This window comes from Barbus barbus (genome assembly GCF_936440315.1).
Source record: "Barbus barbus genome assembly, chromosome: 8".
Taxonomy (NCBI): domain Eukaryota; kingdom Metazoa; phylum Chordata; class Actinopteri; order Cypriniformes; family Cyprinidae; genus Barbus; species Barbus barbus.
The window spans coordinates 13,083,222-13,101,163 of NC_136736.1; the positions used below are offsets into that span (position 1 = coordinate 13,083,222).

Here is a 17,942-nt window from a genome sequence, read left to right on the forward strand (position 1 = left end):
CAATCAAACACCTTGGTTGTTTTCTTCCATTATTGATAAAAAACAAACAAACAAACAAAAAACAAAGACGATAGGTGGCATTTAAATGGTTATTACAGTATTATAACAATATTATAATATTTTTTCAGTGGGAGTGGCCTAAACTGTAGCAAAGACATTTGTAGATCTCAGTTGTCGAATAATTCAGAGTCATTGATTTTACCAAATGGTTTTAGAGACTGTGTGAGTGGCACAACACTGTTATAAAGCTAATGGCTCTGGGGACTAACAGTGCCCACATTTGAAAACCACAAAGCCAACTTTGCTACATGTATTAGTTCTCCAATTTAGAAACGGGCATCTAAGGAGTGCTTCACCACAGCCTTGAGTGTCTATTCTAAGCAAATGCACAAGGACAATGTTGTAGTAATGATTTTAAGTAGACTTCATGCTCACAAACGGAGTTGTGTTAGGGTTCACCAAAGGACAGGAGTGCAGTGGTTCAAACTGAGGACACTGGGATGTTGGGGGTGGACTTATGTATTGATAGCCACGAGGTGACTAACAAAGGTCTCATAATCTGATAGTCAAAACAGACCTTGATTTTTGTTGTCTTAGAACATGTCTTGAGCATTGAATGTACACAGTAGCACTTGTTTTAATTGTTGCTTTGGAGTTCAGTATAAACCAATTTATATATTATTATAGCTTGTTTCTATTGTGTTTTCTCTTTCATTTTTAAGTTATAGTAATTTTTATTTTTTTTTTGTCATTTTTTATAACTTTTTTTAAATATGTCTATATAGTTTTTAAGTTTTACTTAAAACTAAATAAAAGTGAGAAATGGAAATAAATGTTTTATTTAATTTTTATAAGTAATGAAAATGTATCAACGTATTTGTACTGAAATCGGTAAGACTTTACAATAAGGTGTCATTTATTAACATTAATGTATTAACTAACATGAACAAACAATGATCAATACATTTAATACACTATTTATTCATCTTTGTTAACGTTAGTTAATAAAAATAGAGTTGTCCATTGTTAGTTCATAGTGCATGAACTAATGTTAACAAACACAATTTGTGATTTTAATAATGCATTAGTAAATGCTGGAATGAACATTAACTAAGATTAATAAATAAATGCTGTAGAAGTATTGTTCATTCATGTTGTTAATGTAAACTAATGAACCTTATTGTAAAGTGTTACCCTGAAATCAAATGTGTGTCAATGTAACTGAACACTGAGAACTGAAGTTTCAACTTTTTTTGATATGACACTGAGCTTTCATACTGAATTCACATCTCTAACCTTGACATAAAATAGGCAGTCTTTTCAAATGTTTAAACCAGTAAATGACAAAATCTGACAGTGATAAATTGTAACCTGCTTTTTGAATAATAAAATTAGACCATTTTCAGTTATGAGTCTTTACTAGAGAGCAAAACCATAATTATTACATATTAACACTGTACAGCAAGAGATGGTGTTTTTGTGTAGCTAGTCCAATAACTGTAAAATCTGAAGTATTAAAAGGCACATAAAATTCACTTAAAAAAACTTCAGCATTTAAAAAGTTAAATCCAAAAAAATGTTCCCTGAATGAATAAAATAATTTAATTGTAATTAAATAATTGACAAAACAGATCCTCAAACCAGAAGTTGAAAAACTTCCAGTTAATACATGCCAATTAATAATATGTTCACTGTATAGTGTGGTCCAAAAATATTTGCTTTAATTTTTAAAACCATTCTCTGTCTAATGATTTCGGTTTAGAAAATGAAACAATTAAGATTTCAGGTGAGACTGTAATTATTACTGTATTCTGTACAAATTTATTGCATGCCCATTTCTGACCTATAGTACTCAAATTGCTTCAATTAATTTCAAATGAATGTCAATGTGAAGGGAAAAAGCATGCAAACCAGAAAAAACTAAGACACATCTGTTCTGAGGTGGCACACTTATCCACATTGTGGGCTATCAGAGCAAAAAAAAGAATAAAAAAAAAAAAAAGTCCGGTGTTGTCAGTGGGACTGTCCAGGCTATGCCTGTGACCCTTCCTTAGAAGACGAGTCTGCTGATGGTATTGAATCCCCCTCCTCCGCCCCCACCTGAGGGCCCACAGCTACCAGGAGGATCGTTGTCATCAGAGCCATTGGGTCGGAATGAGCAAGAAGCAGAAGTAGCTTGAAGAGCTCGAGCTCTGGCATTCAGCTCCTGCTCCTGGAAGGAAAATAAATGAAGGGTTAAATCCATGACAAATGTGACCCTGGACCACAAAACCAGTCTTAAGCTGCTGGGTTATATTTGTAGCAACAGCCAAAAATACATGGTATGGGTCAAAATGATAGATTTTTCTTTTATGCCAAAAATCATTAAGATACTAAGTAAAGATCATGTTCCATTAAGATATTTAGTAAATTTATTACCGTAAATATATTAAAAATATATTAAAGATTTTAAAAATTGACACTTAAGTCTGGTTTTGTGGTCCATGGTCACAAATAAGAGAAAAAGGAAAATGTTTCATATTTCATTGAAAAACCCTTTATTTGAAAATACTTGTAGAATAACGATAAAAATAACATTTATTACAACTTGAAAAAGTAAGAATATATCTTAATATATTCAAAGCAGCTTAAAATGTAAACTGATATTTTAAGATATTACAAAGAGCCATAAGGTTTTATAAAATTATTTCATGTCCTGTTTTTCCCCCTTCATGTTTTTGTACCATATTACTTGAAGTTTTCATTTGTATTTGTTAAAATTACTTTAATTTATGAAAATATTACTATTTAGTAAGGTTTTCTTTTCAGAAGCAAGTCTTCATTCATTGTGCTATCAGGACAGTTGTACAATGCAAAAATGAATTTCAATTCAGAAATGTTGATAGAAAATGTGTATGCAAGTCTTATGAGAAATGCATGTTCACGCACGTTCTTTGAAAAAAAGGAAACTGACCCAGACAAAACAAATGAGTGTTCTGCCACTGACAAGATAACAGCTTATACATTACAGCTCAAAAGCTGTTACACGGTTACAAAAAAATATTTTAATTAAGTGCTGTTCATTTGAACTTTCTATTCATAGAAGAAAATGCATCGTTTCCACAAAAATATTAAGTAGTGCAAATGTTTTCAACACCGATAATAATAAGTAATGCTCCTTGAACATCAAATCAGCATATCAGAATGATTTCTGAAGGATCATGTGACACTGAAAACTGGAGTAATGGCTGCTGAAAATTCAGCTTTGCCATCATAGGAATAGAATACATTCAAAGGTTTAAAACTTATTTAAAATTGTAACAGTATTTCAGAACATTACCTTTATTAATTGTATTTTATTCAAATAAATGCAGCCTTGAATAACATAAAAGAGCACCACAGACAAAGTACAATATCCCCACCTGTAGGAAGAGTTTGTTGTCTTTGGTAATGGCATCCATCAGCTCCTTCTGCAGGGGTGGCTCTCCACTCAGTCTTGAGCCATTTACAACTGGCCCAGAATTGCTCGGTTGTCCACTAACCTCTTGTTTCCTGTAGATCAGGACATAGGCTGTGTCCTTAGGGAAGCGACAAGTGACGTTCTGCAATGACTCAAAGTTTGTAAAAGTCACTCGGCTGTCATTAAACAAGAACCAGTCCGTGGACTTGTGGTCAGCGCATCCCATTTCCTCCTGTGAGGCTGTCGAGCACTCTGATAGGCTGGAGCTTTTCAGGGTCTTAGAACTTGGGTGAGCTACATAACCATCAGTGCTACTCACATTCCTTCCATACGAGTAGTAGTGACCGCTCTCGGAGGACATCCCAGAATGCACTACAACAGAACTCAAAACATACGGCACTGACAGTATCTCCGAATCACTGTCATTTGCCTCGCTATTTGTTCTGTTTTCTGTCATCCCATCCTCCTTTTGAGAAGGCTTGAGCTTCTTAGCTAGATTCTCACCACTCTCGGGGGAGTCAGATGAGGAAGACGTAGCTGCAGTTGAGGAAGATGATGAAACAGAGATACCGTGTTGGCGTAAAGGCAGACTCATGTGCTGCGGAATGCCTACATTGTCCAGGATCTTGCGACGGACGTGGCAGGTGGCATCGTACGAGAAGCGCAGCAGAGTCAGAATGAGGTACTCAGGTGCCGCCACCACCTGCATGACCTTCTCGGCCCTCTGCAGTGAGCTGCAGCGTTCACAGAAGTAGCAGTTCTCGTTCTCTAGGATTTCTGGAGCTAGGAAATAGTCGACCAAATCTGGTACAGACAGTGTGGGCTCCACCACCGGCCTCTCCATCCTGGTTCCTGTACCTTCTTTTACTGAGCCCTCTGAGGATTCACTGCCTCCATTCACCGCCCCTTGGCAGGGTCCCACAGAGGAGGAGCTCTTGTGCTCATCGGTGGGACCGTGGCACTTGGACATCGAGGGGCAGAAGGCAAGAGAGAGGTCTGTAAATGGCTCCTCTTTTTCTGACAGGCTGTAGCATTGCAGGCAGCGGATGGCTGTAGAGAGTCGACCACCAAACATGCGCTCCACTAGAGTGCGACCATCATCCTTGGCTGCCACAGGAACTGGATGCGATGACATATCAGTGACTGGCTGACTTACAGCATTGGGAAGAGTTTCAGCAGAAGTGGTTGCAGGTTCAGGTTTTGGGCTGGACACCTGAAGAACTGAGAGAGTCTTCTCTTCTTCATGCAACCTTAATATCATAGGAAGACAGAACAAAACAAATACATGAAATGCATGAACGCCCCCTGCAGTTGTAAATAAGAAAACACATTTTATTGTTTTTAGGGCTGTAATCAATAAAAAATACTCAATCACAATAAATCTCATATTTATTTGTGGTCAACAAATTATTATTACAAAATTATGTACATAAATGTGGTTTCATTGACATTCTGAAAGTTTGCAGTTATTGGATAATATATAGCCTAATTTGGAAAGCAGCGTTTCTCCTGTGGACGTCTGGAAATATAAATCTGCATGTCCTTTCATGTGACAATTTTACCCTATGAACCCAGAAATGCATTTGTCACGTGGTCAGTCACATGTAAACAAAATGTTATTACTTAGACAAGTAATAAATCAAATATTAATTTAATACAATATCCTATTTATTGAAATATCTCATCTAACAGGAAACCTGAATGGTTTTCTGTCTAGCATTTTCTTTCTCAAAATGATAGATGTCATTTTAAAAATGTGAAAATTATACACAACCTCTTATTTACATAAGGTAAACATCTGACCAAGCAACTTGATTGACTAGTAAAATGATTGCTGCGCAAGCCCTAAAATATATAAATGTATATAATACATATGTAAAAATGTTATCACATACTTGTTGAAGCCACAGTAGTGAAGCAGTGACATGATATTATTCTTATAAACAGTTACCAGCAATTTAATAATAAAAATGTCCGTATTTAAAACATACACACATTCCAGTGAAGCGCAACAGTTACCGTATGGTGCTTGGCTGTAGAAAAAGCGATTTTTGGATTAATTCCTGGATTCGGACAGTGAATTTTTTTGCGGGTGGCAGGAGAAAAACAGACATTCTGGTCTGGATTCTACTTAAGTGAGTGAGTGACGTGACATACTGCCAAGTATGGTGACTCATACTCAGAATTCGTGCTCTGCATTTAACCCATCCTATGTGCACACACACAGCAGTGAACACACACACACCGTGAACACACACCCGGAGCAGTGGGCAGCCATTTATGCTGCGGCGCCCGGGGAGCAGTTGTGGGTTCGGTGCCTTGCTCAAGGGCACCTCAGTCGTGGTATTGAGGGCGGAGAGAGCGCTGGACATTCACTCCCCCCACCTACAATCCCTGCCGGCCCGAGACTCGAACCCGCAACCTTTGGATTACGAGTCCGACTCTCTAACCATTAGGCCACGACTTCCCCTGATGGCAACGATTCTAGATGGCAATTAAAAAAAAAATTCACACTAACCCATGTAAATGAGGAAAATATGTTACTGCCCAATGAGAAACGACTATGACCAAACTTTTCCCACACTTTATGGACTTATATTTGACCAGCTTATATTGAAGCTGACTGGCTGTCCTCTGATGGGCTTCTTTTTAATGTCTGTACAAATGAATGTTTCTCACTTGTAGTTTACTTGCTCACTTATTCTTCATACTCCATGAGCTATGAAAAAAAAATATTACAAGGGTATTTTCTCCATTATTTCTGACAAACAAACAGGAACCAGAATAATACTGTGTGTTTGTGTATGTGAATATGTATCGAAGACTGATGTCTGCTGGTGCTCTTGCAAAAGTTCAGCTTGTTCTGATTGGTCTTCGGGAATCATGTAATAGAATAAAGCAGCTGTAATGTCAAATTGAATTAATGTGTTACCATAAACTGTCCTAATAAAGTTTCAATATCAGCTCAGTCTGGCATTAAGCATTTATGCCTAGAGCAACTCTTAAACATACATCTTTCTTGCCATAGCCATTTTCTGAGTTTACCTGTCCAGCAGAAAGCGCAAATACTCTGAGCAATCTTGCTGGGATCCGGCTGTAAACCATGGCGGCCGAGAACCCTCCAAAAAATTCCTTGGAGAAAATGCTGCTCTCTGGTGGTCAAATAACATGATAATAATCACCAGTAGGTATGCTTAAACTCTCATTTAACACACCTACCCAGCAATGCCAACTTCTGCAATGTTTCAGAGGACAAACAGGAAACTACACAGAAGATAAACAAACCTGTGTGTGGGCCAAGAAGGCAAAAAGAAGCTGGAACTTCTTCATGAGTGGGCTGCTGCCATTCAAATGCAGAGACATAACATGTCGTCTGAAACTTTTAAAGAGAGACTGTTACAGCTGAGAAATGTCTTGCAGTTGAAAAAGTATTATACATATTTAAATGCCTGAGGATCATTTTATGATGTTTTACATTGTGTTTACATGCAAACATTAAAAACCATAATGGTATAAAAACGTAATGCTATCTGCATATGGAGAATGTTAACGTTGGATTAATTACAGTAGAAGAGTTGAGAAAGAGATCAGATAACATGCAATAGATTTAAAACTTACTCAGTAGCCATAAATAAAATTTGGATGATGCTATTCATGTAGCATGTGTTGCCCAGATTCACAAGTCCCGTCTTCCCCGTTTCTGATTTTCCTGTGATCTTAAGCAGGCCTGAGGCAAATGAATTTGACTGAGAGGTCCAGGCACTTTGGTTCAGAACAAATTTGATCTTCTCCTCATTAGGGTTAGGTAGTTCCTACAACAGAACCAGAGGTGGATATAAAACAGATGAGGCATTGAAATACACTACTGTTCTGAAGTTTGCGTACAGTAAGTTTTTTTGTTTTTTGAAAGAAATTAATCACTTTTGATTAGCAAGTATGCATTAAATTGAACAGTGACAGAAAACACATTTACAATTCTACAAACAAATTTCTATTTTAAATAAGCACTGTTCTTTTGAACTTTTAAAGACTCAAAGCACAACATGAATGTTTCTTAAGCATCAAATCAGCTGATTAGAATGACTTCTGAAGGATCATGTGACACGGCAAACTAGAGTAATGGCTGCTAAAAATTCAACCTTGCCATCACAGGAATAAATAACATTGAAAATATATTAAAATAGAAAACTTTTATTTAAAATTGTAATATTCTGCAATATTGGAGTTGTTACTCAATTTTGTTTTATCAAACAAATGCAGTTTTGAGGAGCATAATAGACTTCTTTCAAAAACATTACAAATCTTACAGAACCCCAACATTTGAGCAACATTGTATAAAATTAAACATGCTAAATAAATTCATCAGTGGTACACAAAACATGTTCTTTGTTTTGCATACTTAAGTTAGTTCATAAGGGATAAAACCAGAAATTCCCTGTCTTATCTCTTACTTTAATGGATTCAAGAATGCTGTCATAGAGGTCTGGGAAGCCGGAATATTGGTACATCATGCAGTGGACGAGTTCTGCAAACTGCAGCAGGAAGGTTTTGCTGTTGGGAAGGCCATCGTTCTTCAAAGACTTTACAAGTGGAACTATATGAGGAACCACCTGGTATAAATGACAAGGGTTATATGATTCACATCACACTGAAATGATTACAAATCAAATATAAAAATTCTAAAATCAGATACTAATAGCACTACAAACATTTACAATGTTCTAACTTATTTGAATGTTAAAAGAAAAATAAGAAAGCGGAGAAATGTTCATAATGGCCTTACTAAGTGGAAGGCTTCAGGAGAGTGCTGGAAACTAAGCAGCATGTGTGAAAGAACCACCAGTGCTCCCTGTCTCACAATGGGATACCAGAGACGATTAAAGACCTGTAAACAGATAAACAAAAACATCCATACACATAAACACACAGAAAAGCCTCTGCCAGGCAGGTCACAACAACCCATTTTTAGGCATCAAAGAAAAAAAATAGTTAAAGGTGGGGTAAGTGATTTCTGGTAGCCAATGTTGATATTTCAAATCACCAAAACAAACACGCCCCTACCCCAAAAAGGTCTTGCCCCTATTTTGATAGCTCCGCTGTCTACACTGGATGGGACATGACAAATCCCCAACAGTAAACTGCTGCTGCGTTCTATTTATGACGTATTGACACAAACTTCTAATGATTTTCAATGGTCGCTTTGTCGTGTCCAGTGTAGACAGACAACTGTCGCATCCGGTGTAGACAAGCCTTCTTTTGTTCCGTAGATGTTTTCATCTTTTGTTTTTTTATCCGCCATCTCTATCTTTCGGTTGTCGCTCCGCTCGGCTAATGTCCATCCTGTGCACTGAGCGCTCTCTCTCCTCTTCATCATGAGTAGACACGCCCCTTACTGCTGATTAGCAACAAGTTTGTTTTGGTACTCGGCCCGACTCTAAAGCGTTTTTGAAAAAATACATACCCCACCTTTAAGGAACTGAAATAACCAACTAAATTCTGAACCATTTCACTTCCCAATAACCAGAAGTCTTATGCTGGTGTTGCTTGTAATTCTCTAAATATGTGACTTTGAAAGCTCTTTTATGAAATTTGTTTACACACAGTACACATAAACACAAACCTGTTCAATTTTGAGTAGTGTGACATCTATGAGGATGGTGAACTTTTGAACAGCAGCAAGTCCCTTTAATAAAGCAATGACCCAGGTGTCCACATGATTGGCTAGAGGCCAGGACAACCAGTCAATCATCCTGAAAAACATAGAGAGAGAAAACAGGGTCAGGACAGTGTTGGATTACAAATTTATAAAAGGATAAATCTAGGTTCCAATGTAATAGTATAACTATTTATATAACTATATATAAACTGAAACAGTGTGTTTTACATTTTGAGGTAAAGATGATGACATTCTAAGATGAAGTCAGGCAGCCCAGGTGTCTGAGACATTAACCTTTTGTCTGTAGGCACTTCCTGACCATTTGGGTGATACTGTCAGGCTGATTGGATTAGCATTTATACAGTTGAATAGTTATGCTGATTGAATTAGGACTGGTAACACTCTAGAGTCTGGGGCGGGTTCCTAAACCTGTATACTTCATTTACATGCTTTGTTCCGAGTGTATCCACCTCTATGTAAATCCCTCCCCCTCGAAATGTATATAAACTACAATGTATACTGTTTGAGTCAGACTTGGATGACTACAGCGACTACTGCGAGTTCTCAATAAAGAGTAACTTATCCCAAAGTCTCCTGGTCTCTGCTTTGACGAAGGAAAAAGTTTCCAACAGTTTTGGTGCCGTGACCCGGACAGAGCTCCTCACCTGAATCCAAATTGAAACTTCAAGCTCAAAGATCTGACTGCATTCCAGACTGAATCTTCTGAATCCAGATTGAAACTTCAAGCTCAAAGATCTGACTGTGTTCCAGACTGAATCTTCTGAATCCAGATTGAAACTTCAAGCTCAAAGATCTGACTGTGTTCCAGACTGAATCTTTCTGTAAAACCAAGGGTTGGTGAGTGCCACTCTATCCAAAAGAACCTTTAAGACCAGTACAAATGTATTATCCTCTGCGCCGTCAGAGAAGAGTTAACAGACAGCTGTAGGGTTTGGTTAACTAAGTTATCCTCTAAAGTTTTCTTTTAGAGATGAAATTTATCCTCTGTTCAGGCAGGGAAGATTAGCATTACATGTTAATATTCGTTATCCTCTGTCTAATCAGGGAAGGTTGTTTAACAGACTAGTTTATCCTCTACGTTGCTAGAGAAGGTTTATCCTCTGTAAAGTTAGGGAAGATTTATCCTCTGCTTTACCAGGGAAGGTGATTTATCCTCTGTGTAGTCAGAGAAGATTCATCCTCTGTTCAGGCAGGGAAGATTAGCATTACGTGCTAATATTTGTGACCCTCTGTTCAGGCAGGGAAGAATTGGTTATCCTCTGTTCAGGCAGGGAAGATTAGCATTACGTGCTAATATTTGTGACCCTCTGTTTCGGCAGAGAAGATTAGCGTAAAGTGCTAGTAATTTGCGTTATCCGTTGCTCTGGCAAGGAAGGTTAACAATAGTTGATGTGTTAACAAGCATACCCTCTGTTGAACAGAGAAGTTTTAGTGTTTTGATTGTGTGGTAACAAAGAAACTCACAATATGTTTAGAAAGAATGCTAGACTGATCCCCACAACTGAAAAAGGTGGTCTAGCGACTCCTTTGTGGTCAGATAGCGAATTCAAATCACTGTTAGGAGTACAAATGAACCTAATAGTCACTGAGAAAGTTAGACAAGAACTAACGCAGAAATATGAGATTCATCCAGACAAGACTTGGTCGGTAGATGAGTGTAAAAAGGTACTAGGAGCATGTATTCGCAAGAACGACGTGAAAGGCATTATATGCTGCCACAGAGAATTTGGTTTAGCGCTAGCTACACAACAGTCTCAGCGTAACTCAGAGCTAGAGGAACAGAACAAAGAGCTCCGTGCTAGAGTATCCTCTTTGACTAAGAAATTGAACCGAAACAAAGCTTCAGCAAAAACTGATGTGGAAGAAGTCAGTCAGCCTGATAACAATTATCCTGACTTAAAAGCTTTCTTTGAAACAGATGTAACCATCCAATCAGTAACTGATGTGCCTGTAGATTCAGTGAAGGTATGTGGCGCTAGGAGAAGATCTCAGGGAATTGAGGGAACTGAAAGTGTTCCTCCCAACTCTTCTGTTGTCCAAATACAAACTGTTGCCAAAGTGCTAGGACCTAAAGATATAGAGAGACTATCCCAGAGTTTACCCTCAGCACGCACAAATTTTTCTGAATTTAGAAGAGCATTGATCAGCAAAATGCGTCTCTATGACATGTCATTGGCAGAAGTCACACAGCTAATGTCAGAAATTCTAACTGAATCTGAATTCAACAGTTTTGAGTCTGCTGTTACTTCTGAACTACAACATGCAAGTAAAGGCGATTTGAGAGAAGGTGTTTTGAAAATTCTAAAGAATATCATGGGACCCAAAATAGACTGGTCCAGAATCACTAACTGTGTGCAAAGGAAAGAAGAAACTGTAAGTGAATACACTGAAAGGTTTTGTCAGTCAGCCGTAACTTACAGTGGAATAGTTGATGATTCTGAAAGTGTGTTAGATGACAAAGGACCCCTAGTCCGCATCTGGGCAGATGGCCTTGTAGCTGAATACAGAAGAGCCTTGCCATTTCTAGATCTAACTTGGTCTAACAGAACTCTCAGAAGTAACCTAGACAGGTTAGCTACATGGGAAAGAGATGCTGATGTTAAAGCCAGAGTAAAGATTGCAGCAGCATCCTATAAGGTCAATACAGAGAACCACCAGAAACGTAAATGTCCTAAGAAGGAGGGCAGTTGTCATTACTGTGGCAAAACTGGACACTGGATGAAAGAGTGTAGGAAAAGTAAAAAGACATTAGGAGAAATTAACAGCTTTACTCAGCTCCTACTCAGTCTACTTGCTTCTCTGAAGCAGCCCCTCCCCACTTCACCGAACTGTTGGAGCAGCTTGCTCAGGTGTTAACTGTTAGGGCTGTGAGTGCTTAACTTCACTAGTAATGTACAACAAAGATGAAAGATCCTTTGTAATTTAAATAACAGGAAGGTGACTGTCACTTCCTTCCATTGAGAGAACGCTAGCTAAGTACACTCACAGCCTTCAAAGCTATACTACAGCACACTCCAGCCACTCACCTATCCTCTCTGGGTTATGATGTTTGTTATGACTGATGTTCCATTAGAGGATGGAGATGTGTCACACTGTAAAGTTGTTCCCCCACCTACAGGGATAGGATAGGACACGGACCAGTGAGAGCCCAGGGAAGAACCGAATGCAATAGGCTTCGGGGGCCAACCCTGCGGTGAAGACTCCCTCATAGGCCTTCCCCATCCACTAGTCCATCCTTACCTCACTGTTCCTTAGGTGTCGCAGGAATTAAGAAATAGGGAAAGAAAGAACAACAATAGCAGACTCAGATCGAACAAAGGACACAACCCTAGTGTTTGCAATCTTTTAGAACAAATACTGCTCTGTCGTCTTTTGTTTTCTTTCTTACTCTGTGCAGATACCGCTTGATGGCTGTCCCGAGACCCATACGTACCGACCTCCTCACCTGCGTATGAAATCACAACCTCTAAAAAACAACTAGACCCACTGCCGAGCCAACTGTCACGGAAGACAGAACAAACAAAAAAATACACAACGCAGAGACTCACATACGGGAACTTCAGTCATCCATCAACATGATCAAGATTGTCGTACTACTAACAAGATCCAACAAGACATTTTTGATCTTTCAGAAAAAATACACAAGATGACTGAAGATAATTCTTCATGGTTTGGAAACTTAGGTAAACCCTGGCTGTGGATCAAGGAAATAGCAATTCTTCTGTTGTTTCTCCTACTGGCGTACTATCTATGCGTCCACAGTATCAAGTGTTTCATTCAACAAATGACTCACGCGTCTCACGAGAAAATGACAGTTCCAACCAGAAAAGACTATTACCCGTAAGAACTTCACGGACCCTAATTGCATGTTTGTTTCTGTGTCAGCATGCAATTACAGAAAATCAACACAGAGCATGTGCTATGTGCCTGTAACGATCACAAGTTACAAGAATGAACTTTCAAGTGTCTAAATTTGTATTTTGTGAGAGTTATTAGAACTCTCAAAGGGGGAACTGTTGGATTACAAATTTATAAAAGGATAAATCTAGGTTCCAATGTAATAGTATAACTATTTATATAACTATATATAAACTGAAACAGTGTGTTTTACATTTTGAGGTAAAGATGATGACATTCTAAGATGAAGTCAGGCAGCCCAGGTGTCTGAGACATTAACCTTTTGTCTGTAGGCACTTCCTGACCATTTGGGTGATACTGTCAGGCTGATTGGATTAGCATTTATACAGTTGAATAGTTATGCTGATTGAATTAGGACTGGTAACACTCTAGAGTCTGGGGCGGGTTCCTAAACCTGTATACTTCATTTACATGCTTTGTTCCGAGTGTATCCACCTCTATGTAAATCCCTCCCCCTCGAAATGTATATAAACTACAATGTATACTGTTTGAGTCAGACTTGGATGACTACAGCGACTACTGCGAGTTCTCAATAAAGAGTAACTTATCCCAAAGTCTCCTGGTCTCTGCTTTGACGAAGGAAAAAGTTTCCAACAACAGGCAACATATAAAATAAAAGCCTTACATAAGAGTAACAGCGCCATTAAAAAAAAAGAAAACTGGCAACATTTTGACCTCAACATTCAACCCTAAAAACAACAACAACACAAACACTAATCACTTAAAATCTGTTGAGCCATGATGGACACTACACTCTTTCTAAATGACTTGCATAAATGCAATTACCACATACTTGAACCACACAAGAACTAGAGAAAACAACACGATGGCAGTTGAATCAAGGGCTTAGTCTTTTAAACAGACACAAAATCACTATTCACCAGCTTTACACTGAGCGCACACACACAGTCTGACCTGCAGAGTGCTTGTGTCATACTGGCATCTTTAACATTCTGGTCAGTGGTGAGGCTTTTGATGAGGACTGTGATCATTTGCAGAGGGATGTGCTGGACCAGGCTTGCTAGAGCAATGGAGGGTTCAAATGACGGGTCTGAAATGAAAACAAACACATTGTGGAATTATTATTAGGGAGCATTACATGATTATGATTTCATATTTTTCATGTGCATATACCATATTTAAGATTTCTTAAAGGGGTCATGTCATACATTTATTTATAGTTTCACTGATTTCTCTTGAAAATCCTTTTATGTTTCGAATATTTTTGCATTAAAATAAAAATCCATTTTCCACCTTTTCTGACCATTATAATTGAATTGCTGCTGTGAAACACCCCTTTCAGTCATTGTTTCAAAATGCATGTTAACAGACTATGACATATTTCAGATACAAATCTCTCAAAAATTCTGCAGAAATAGTAAATGCATACTTGCCAATTCTCTCACACACATATAATCTATTCAGGGTGATATTGCCACCGCCATATCACCCTGCAGCCCAAGACCGGTTGCCCACTGAAGCTAAGCAGGGTTGAGCCTGGTCAGTACCTGGATGGGAGACCTCCTGGGAAAACTAGGTTGCTGTTGGAAGAGGTGTTAGTGAGGCCAGCAGGGGGTGCTCACCCTGCGGTCTGTGTGGGTCCTAACACCCCAGTATAGTGACGGGGACACTATACTGTCAAAAAGCACCGTCTTTCGGATGAGACGTTAAACCGAGGTCCTGACTCTCTGTGGTCATTAAAAATCCCAGGATGTCTTTTGAAAATAGTAGAGGTGTGACCTCGGCATCCTGGCCAAATTTCCCCATTGGTCTCTGACCATCATGGCCTCCTAATCATCCCCTTACACTGATTGGCTTCATCACTCTGTCACTGCCGTCGCATCATCCAGGTGGATGCTGCACACTGGTGGTGGACGAGGAGACACCACCCCTCACAATGTAGAGCGCTTTGAGTGCTTAGAAAAGCGCTATATAAAATGTAATGAATTAATTATTATTATTATTATTATTATATTAAAAAGTGAGACAAATATTACTAGTATTATTATTATTAAGCTTCTAGAGGTTCCTCAGACCATTCTAAATTCATGCATATTAAAAAAGGGCAGCAGGTACTGCATAATATTACAATATTATATAAAATATAAAAAAAACTAATGTTTTAAAATATAAAAAATAAAAGGTAATTGTTTAATATTTTAAAAAGTATTATAATTATTATAATATTGTAACATTAACACATATAACAATAACACTTAAAATAAATATATATATATATTTACTTAAAATATTAATTTGAAGCAACCCCACAGATTTAAGATTTCAACAATTTTCCAAAACATTCAAATGTTCATGGTTCTCTGCTGATGGTTAATGGTCACATGACATGCAGGTAAACAAATAAAATATTTAATCAAATTTTGATAGTTTGTGTGTATTATTCAGGTTGTTTTTATTTTTTAAAATTACAAATTCATTTTAATTTTACATTTTTACGATTAAAAAAAAAAACTGTTTGGGGAAACCCTGAATTATCAAAATAAAAAAATCTGTCATTATTTACTGACCCTCATGTCCATATGTCTACTATGGGCATTTTTTAATGATAGTTTCATATTGCTTCTGCATTCTTTTTATAGCTCCATTCCCATTCATTCTAATTTCCTTAATTTAATATATCATTCAAAGAGGAATCATAGTTTACTGACCTGTGGATGAGATGATGGCAAACACCTCCTGCAGTGACGGTAGCAGCGTGGCCGGCTCGGCTTTCCAGATGCCCTGCAGCAGCACACTCACCCTGGTCACCTGGGCCACATACTCCCGCAACTCCCGCTCTTCAGTGGCAGGACAGTGGAAATACGCAAAGGTGCGCACAAGCTGCTGACAAAACAGAACTCCAGCCTTCTCTCGAGGGACACACTGAGGGAAGTCCGTCAGTATGGTGGCCAGCTTGGCACATGTTGCTGGTTCTGGCCGTTCACAGATGATGCGTAGGACCTCCGTCTGTAGCAGCGGTGCCAACTCCAACACAGCCGGGCAGCTGATGAGCAGTCGGAGGGAACCGTGAAGAAAGTCCAAGATGGCAGGGTCTCTGCGGTCTAGAGAGCCATAGCCCTGCTGCAGGAGACCAAGCACGTATTCCTTGCTGAAGAAGCGTGCAAACTCGTCGCGATGGTAACGTGCGTACGCTTCTTGCACTTGGAGGCCAACCTGTCTCTGAAAAGCATCCTCACCCAGGAGAATAAGGCGGGTGGTGAGATGGTACAAGGCCTGGCACTGCTCCTCAGTCACTTCCTTTTCTGCAGCCTCCATCACTTTTTTCACAATAGCCCGTTTGACAGTCAGAGGATGGGAGGAGCTGACCAGCGCTTCCAAAATCTTATCCATGGTTGGATTGTATTGCACCACAGGAAAGGTGAGGTAAGCCAATAGAGCTGTAACTGTAGATGAGAGAATTATATTATTTCTTGTGTCAAAGTATTAGTCATGTCTGGCCATACATCCTGTGAGGCAGCTTTTCAAATTAAAAAAAAGAAAAAGAAAAAAAAAGTTGGCTAAATTTGATGGCAAGATTTGATTGTTTGTGAAATTTGATAGCAATTTCTGAGTGAAAATTGTTTCTACGCCAGCTTTTTTAGTGCACATTTACACATTTAACAGATGTTGTCTCTGTTACCTTCCAGTATACATTTCAGTATGACACAAACTTTATTCCACCCCAGAGTTATTAATTTATTTATTTTTTTAAATATATATATATTCGAATTCTTTAAAGAACCCTGTTGCTGGTTGATTTAAGCACTCCTAAAAATGATAAAGCTGCTAGTATGAGAGAAAATTCCAACTGCTAATATTATTTAATCTCTCTTACCTATGTAGACAATGTTTTTTTTTTACACACACACACATATATATACACATATACAGATATATATATCGACCCTAACACGTGTATTTATTGTGTGTTACTCCCCTAGACAGAGCATTTTTTTTTAGAAAGAATCAATATCATATGTTGTTTGTTGAAATTGTTTTCTCTAAAGCTGTCATTAAGATAAAGCTACCTGCTAACTACTCTGCTAGCTAGCTTGGCAAATACAAAAGAAGTAAACCAACCATTTAATAGGACGACACAATAAAACACGAAGCAGTAAAAATCGCACACACAGTTTAAAGGTTAAATATCTGTTTTGTTCCTATCGTTATGGACAATATCAGCAGCTAAGTGACTGGTTTAGGAATCGAAACAAAGCAGATACACACAAATACCACAGCACTGACTTAGCAAAAACAAGAACTACTCGCCTGTCCTTTCTCAAAGATGTCAGCAACGATCGACACTCACCAAATTACGGCATTCCGAAAATGTCTTGGTAGAGAATTGGAAATAAATCACATCAAAAGCCGAAATACATATTTTCAGGAGATTAATGTTGTGAGCTGCTTGGTAAACTGCGACCTCTTTCAATCAGCTGTTGAAACACACGTACGTCATCTGAACGCGCGCAAATGATGTTAGGACCCCACACTTGTGTCCAACATATTACCTCACTGACACTTAAATCGTTAATAATTCACCTTAATAATAATTCTTAATTCACTTTATCCGGTTGGATTAATGTACCGGGGTTTTTTTGTTCTTGTCAAGTGTTCTTCAGATAACTGCATTAAAATGATTTTCCACAATACTCATTAAAATCTCTTTACATTTCTGTTTTCTAGTTCAGCATGAATTAATGAATGAGGCATTTATTTAGAGCGCTTTTATTGTGTATTGCTGTATGGGGGGTCTCTCCTCAACCACCACCAGTGTGCAGCATTCACCAGCCACAGGACAACCACACACCAGCTACAGGTGGAGAGGAGAGAGAGTGATGGAGCCAATTCAATGAATGGGGATTATTAAGAGGCCGTGATTGACAAGGGCCAGTGGAGGGAATTTGG

The 17,942-nt window shown here is 38.4% G+C and overlaps 1 protein-coding gene across 2 annotated transcripts; it reads right to left on the reverse strand.

The window, feature by feature from the left end:
- Positions 1-1,402: 1,402 nt before the first annotated feature.
- Positions 1,403-17,486, reverse strand: LOC306874186 (ubiquitin carboxyl-terminal hydrolase 38-like). 2 transcript variants are annotated; one of them, XM_079424032.1, is made up of 11 exons: positions 17,304-17,486; positions 15,704-16,438; positions 13,950-14,085; positions 9,060-9,189; positions 8,223-8,324; positions 7,891-8,049; positions 7,058-7,251; positions 6,725-6,818; positions 6,485-6,591; positions 3,402-4,689; positions 1,403-2,212 (listed from the first exon to the last, which is right to left on the reverse strand). In XM_079424032.1, the coding sequence occupies exons 2-11, from the start codon at positions 16,383-16,385 to the stop codon at positions 2,051-2,053; spliced, it is 3,054 nt and encodes a 1,017-aa protein (XP_079280158.1). In that variant the 5' UTR covers positions 16,386-16,438; positions 17,304-17,486; the 3' UTR covers positions 1,403-2,050. The 2 variants fall into 2 exon arrangements, with proteins under 2 accessions (XP_079280158.1, XP_079280157.1); XM_079424031.1 differs by having other exon boundaries at positions 17,344-17,484.
- Positions 17,487-17,942: the final 456 nt, after the last annotated feature.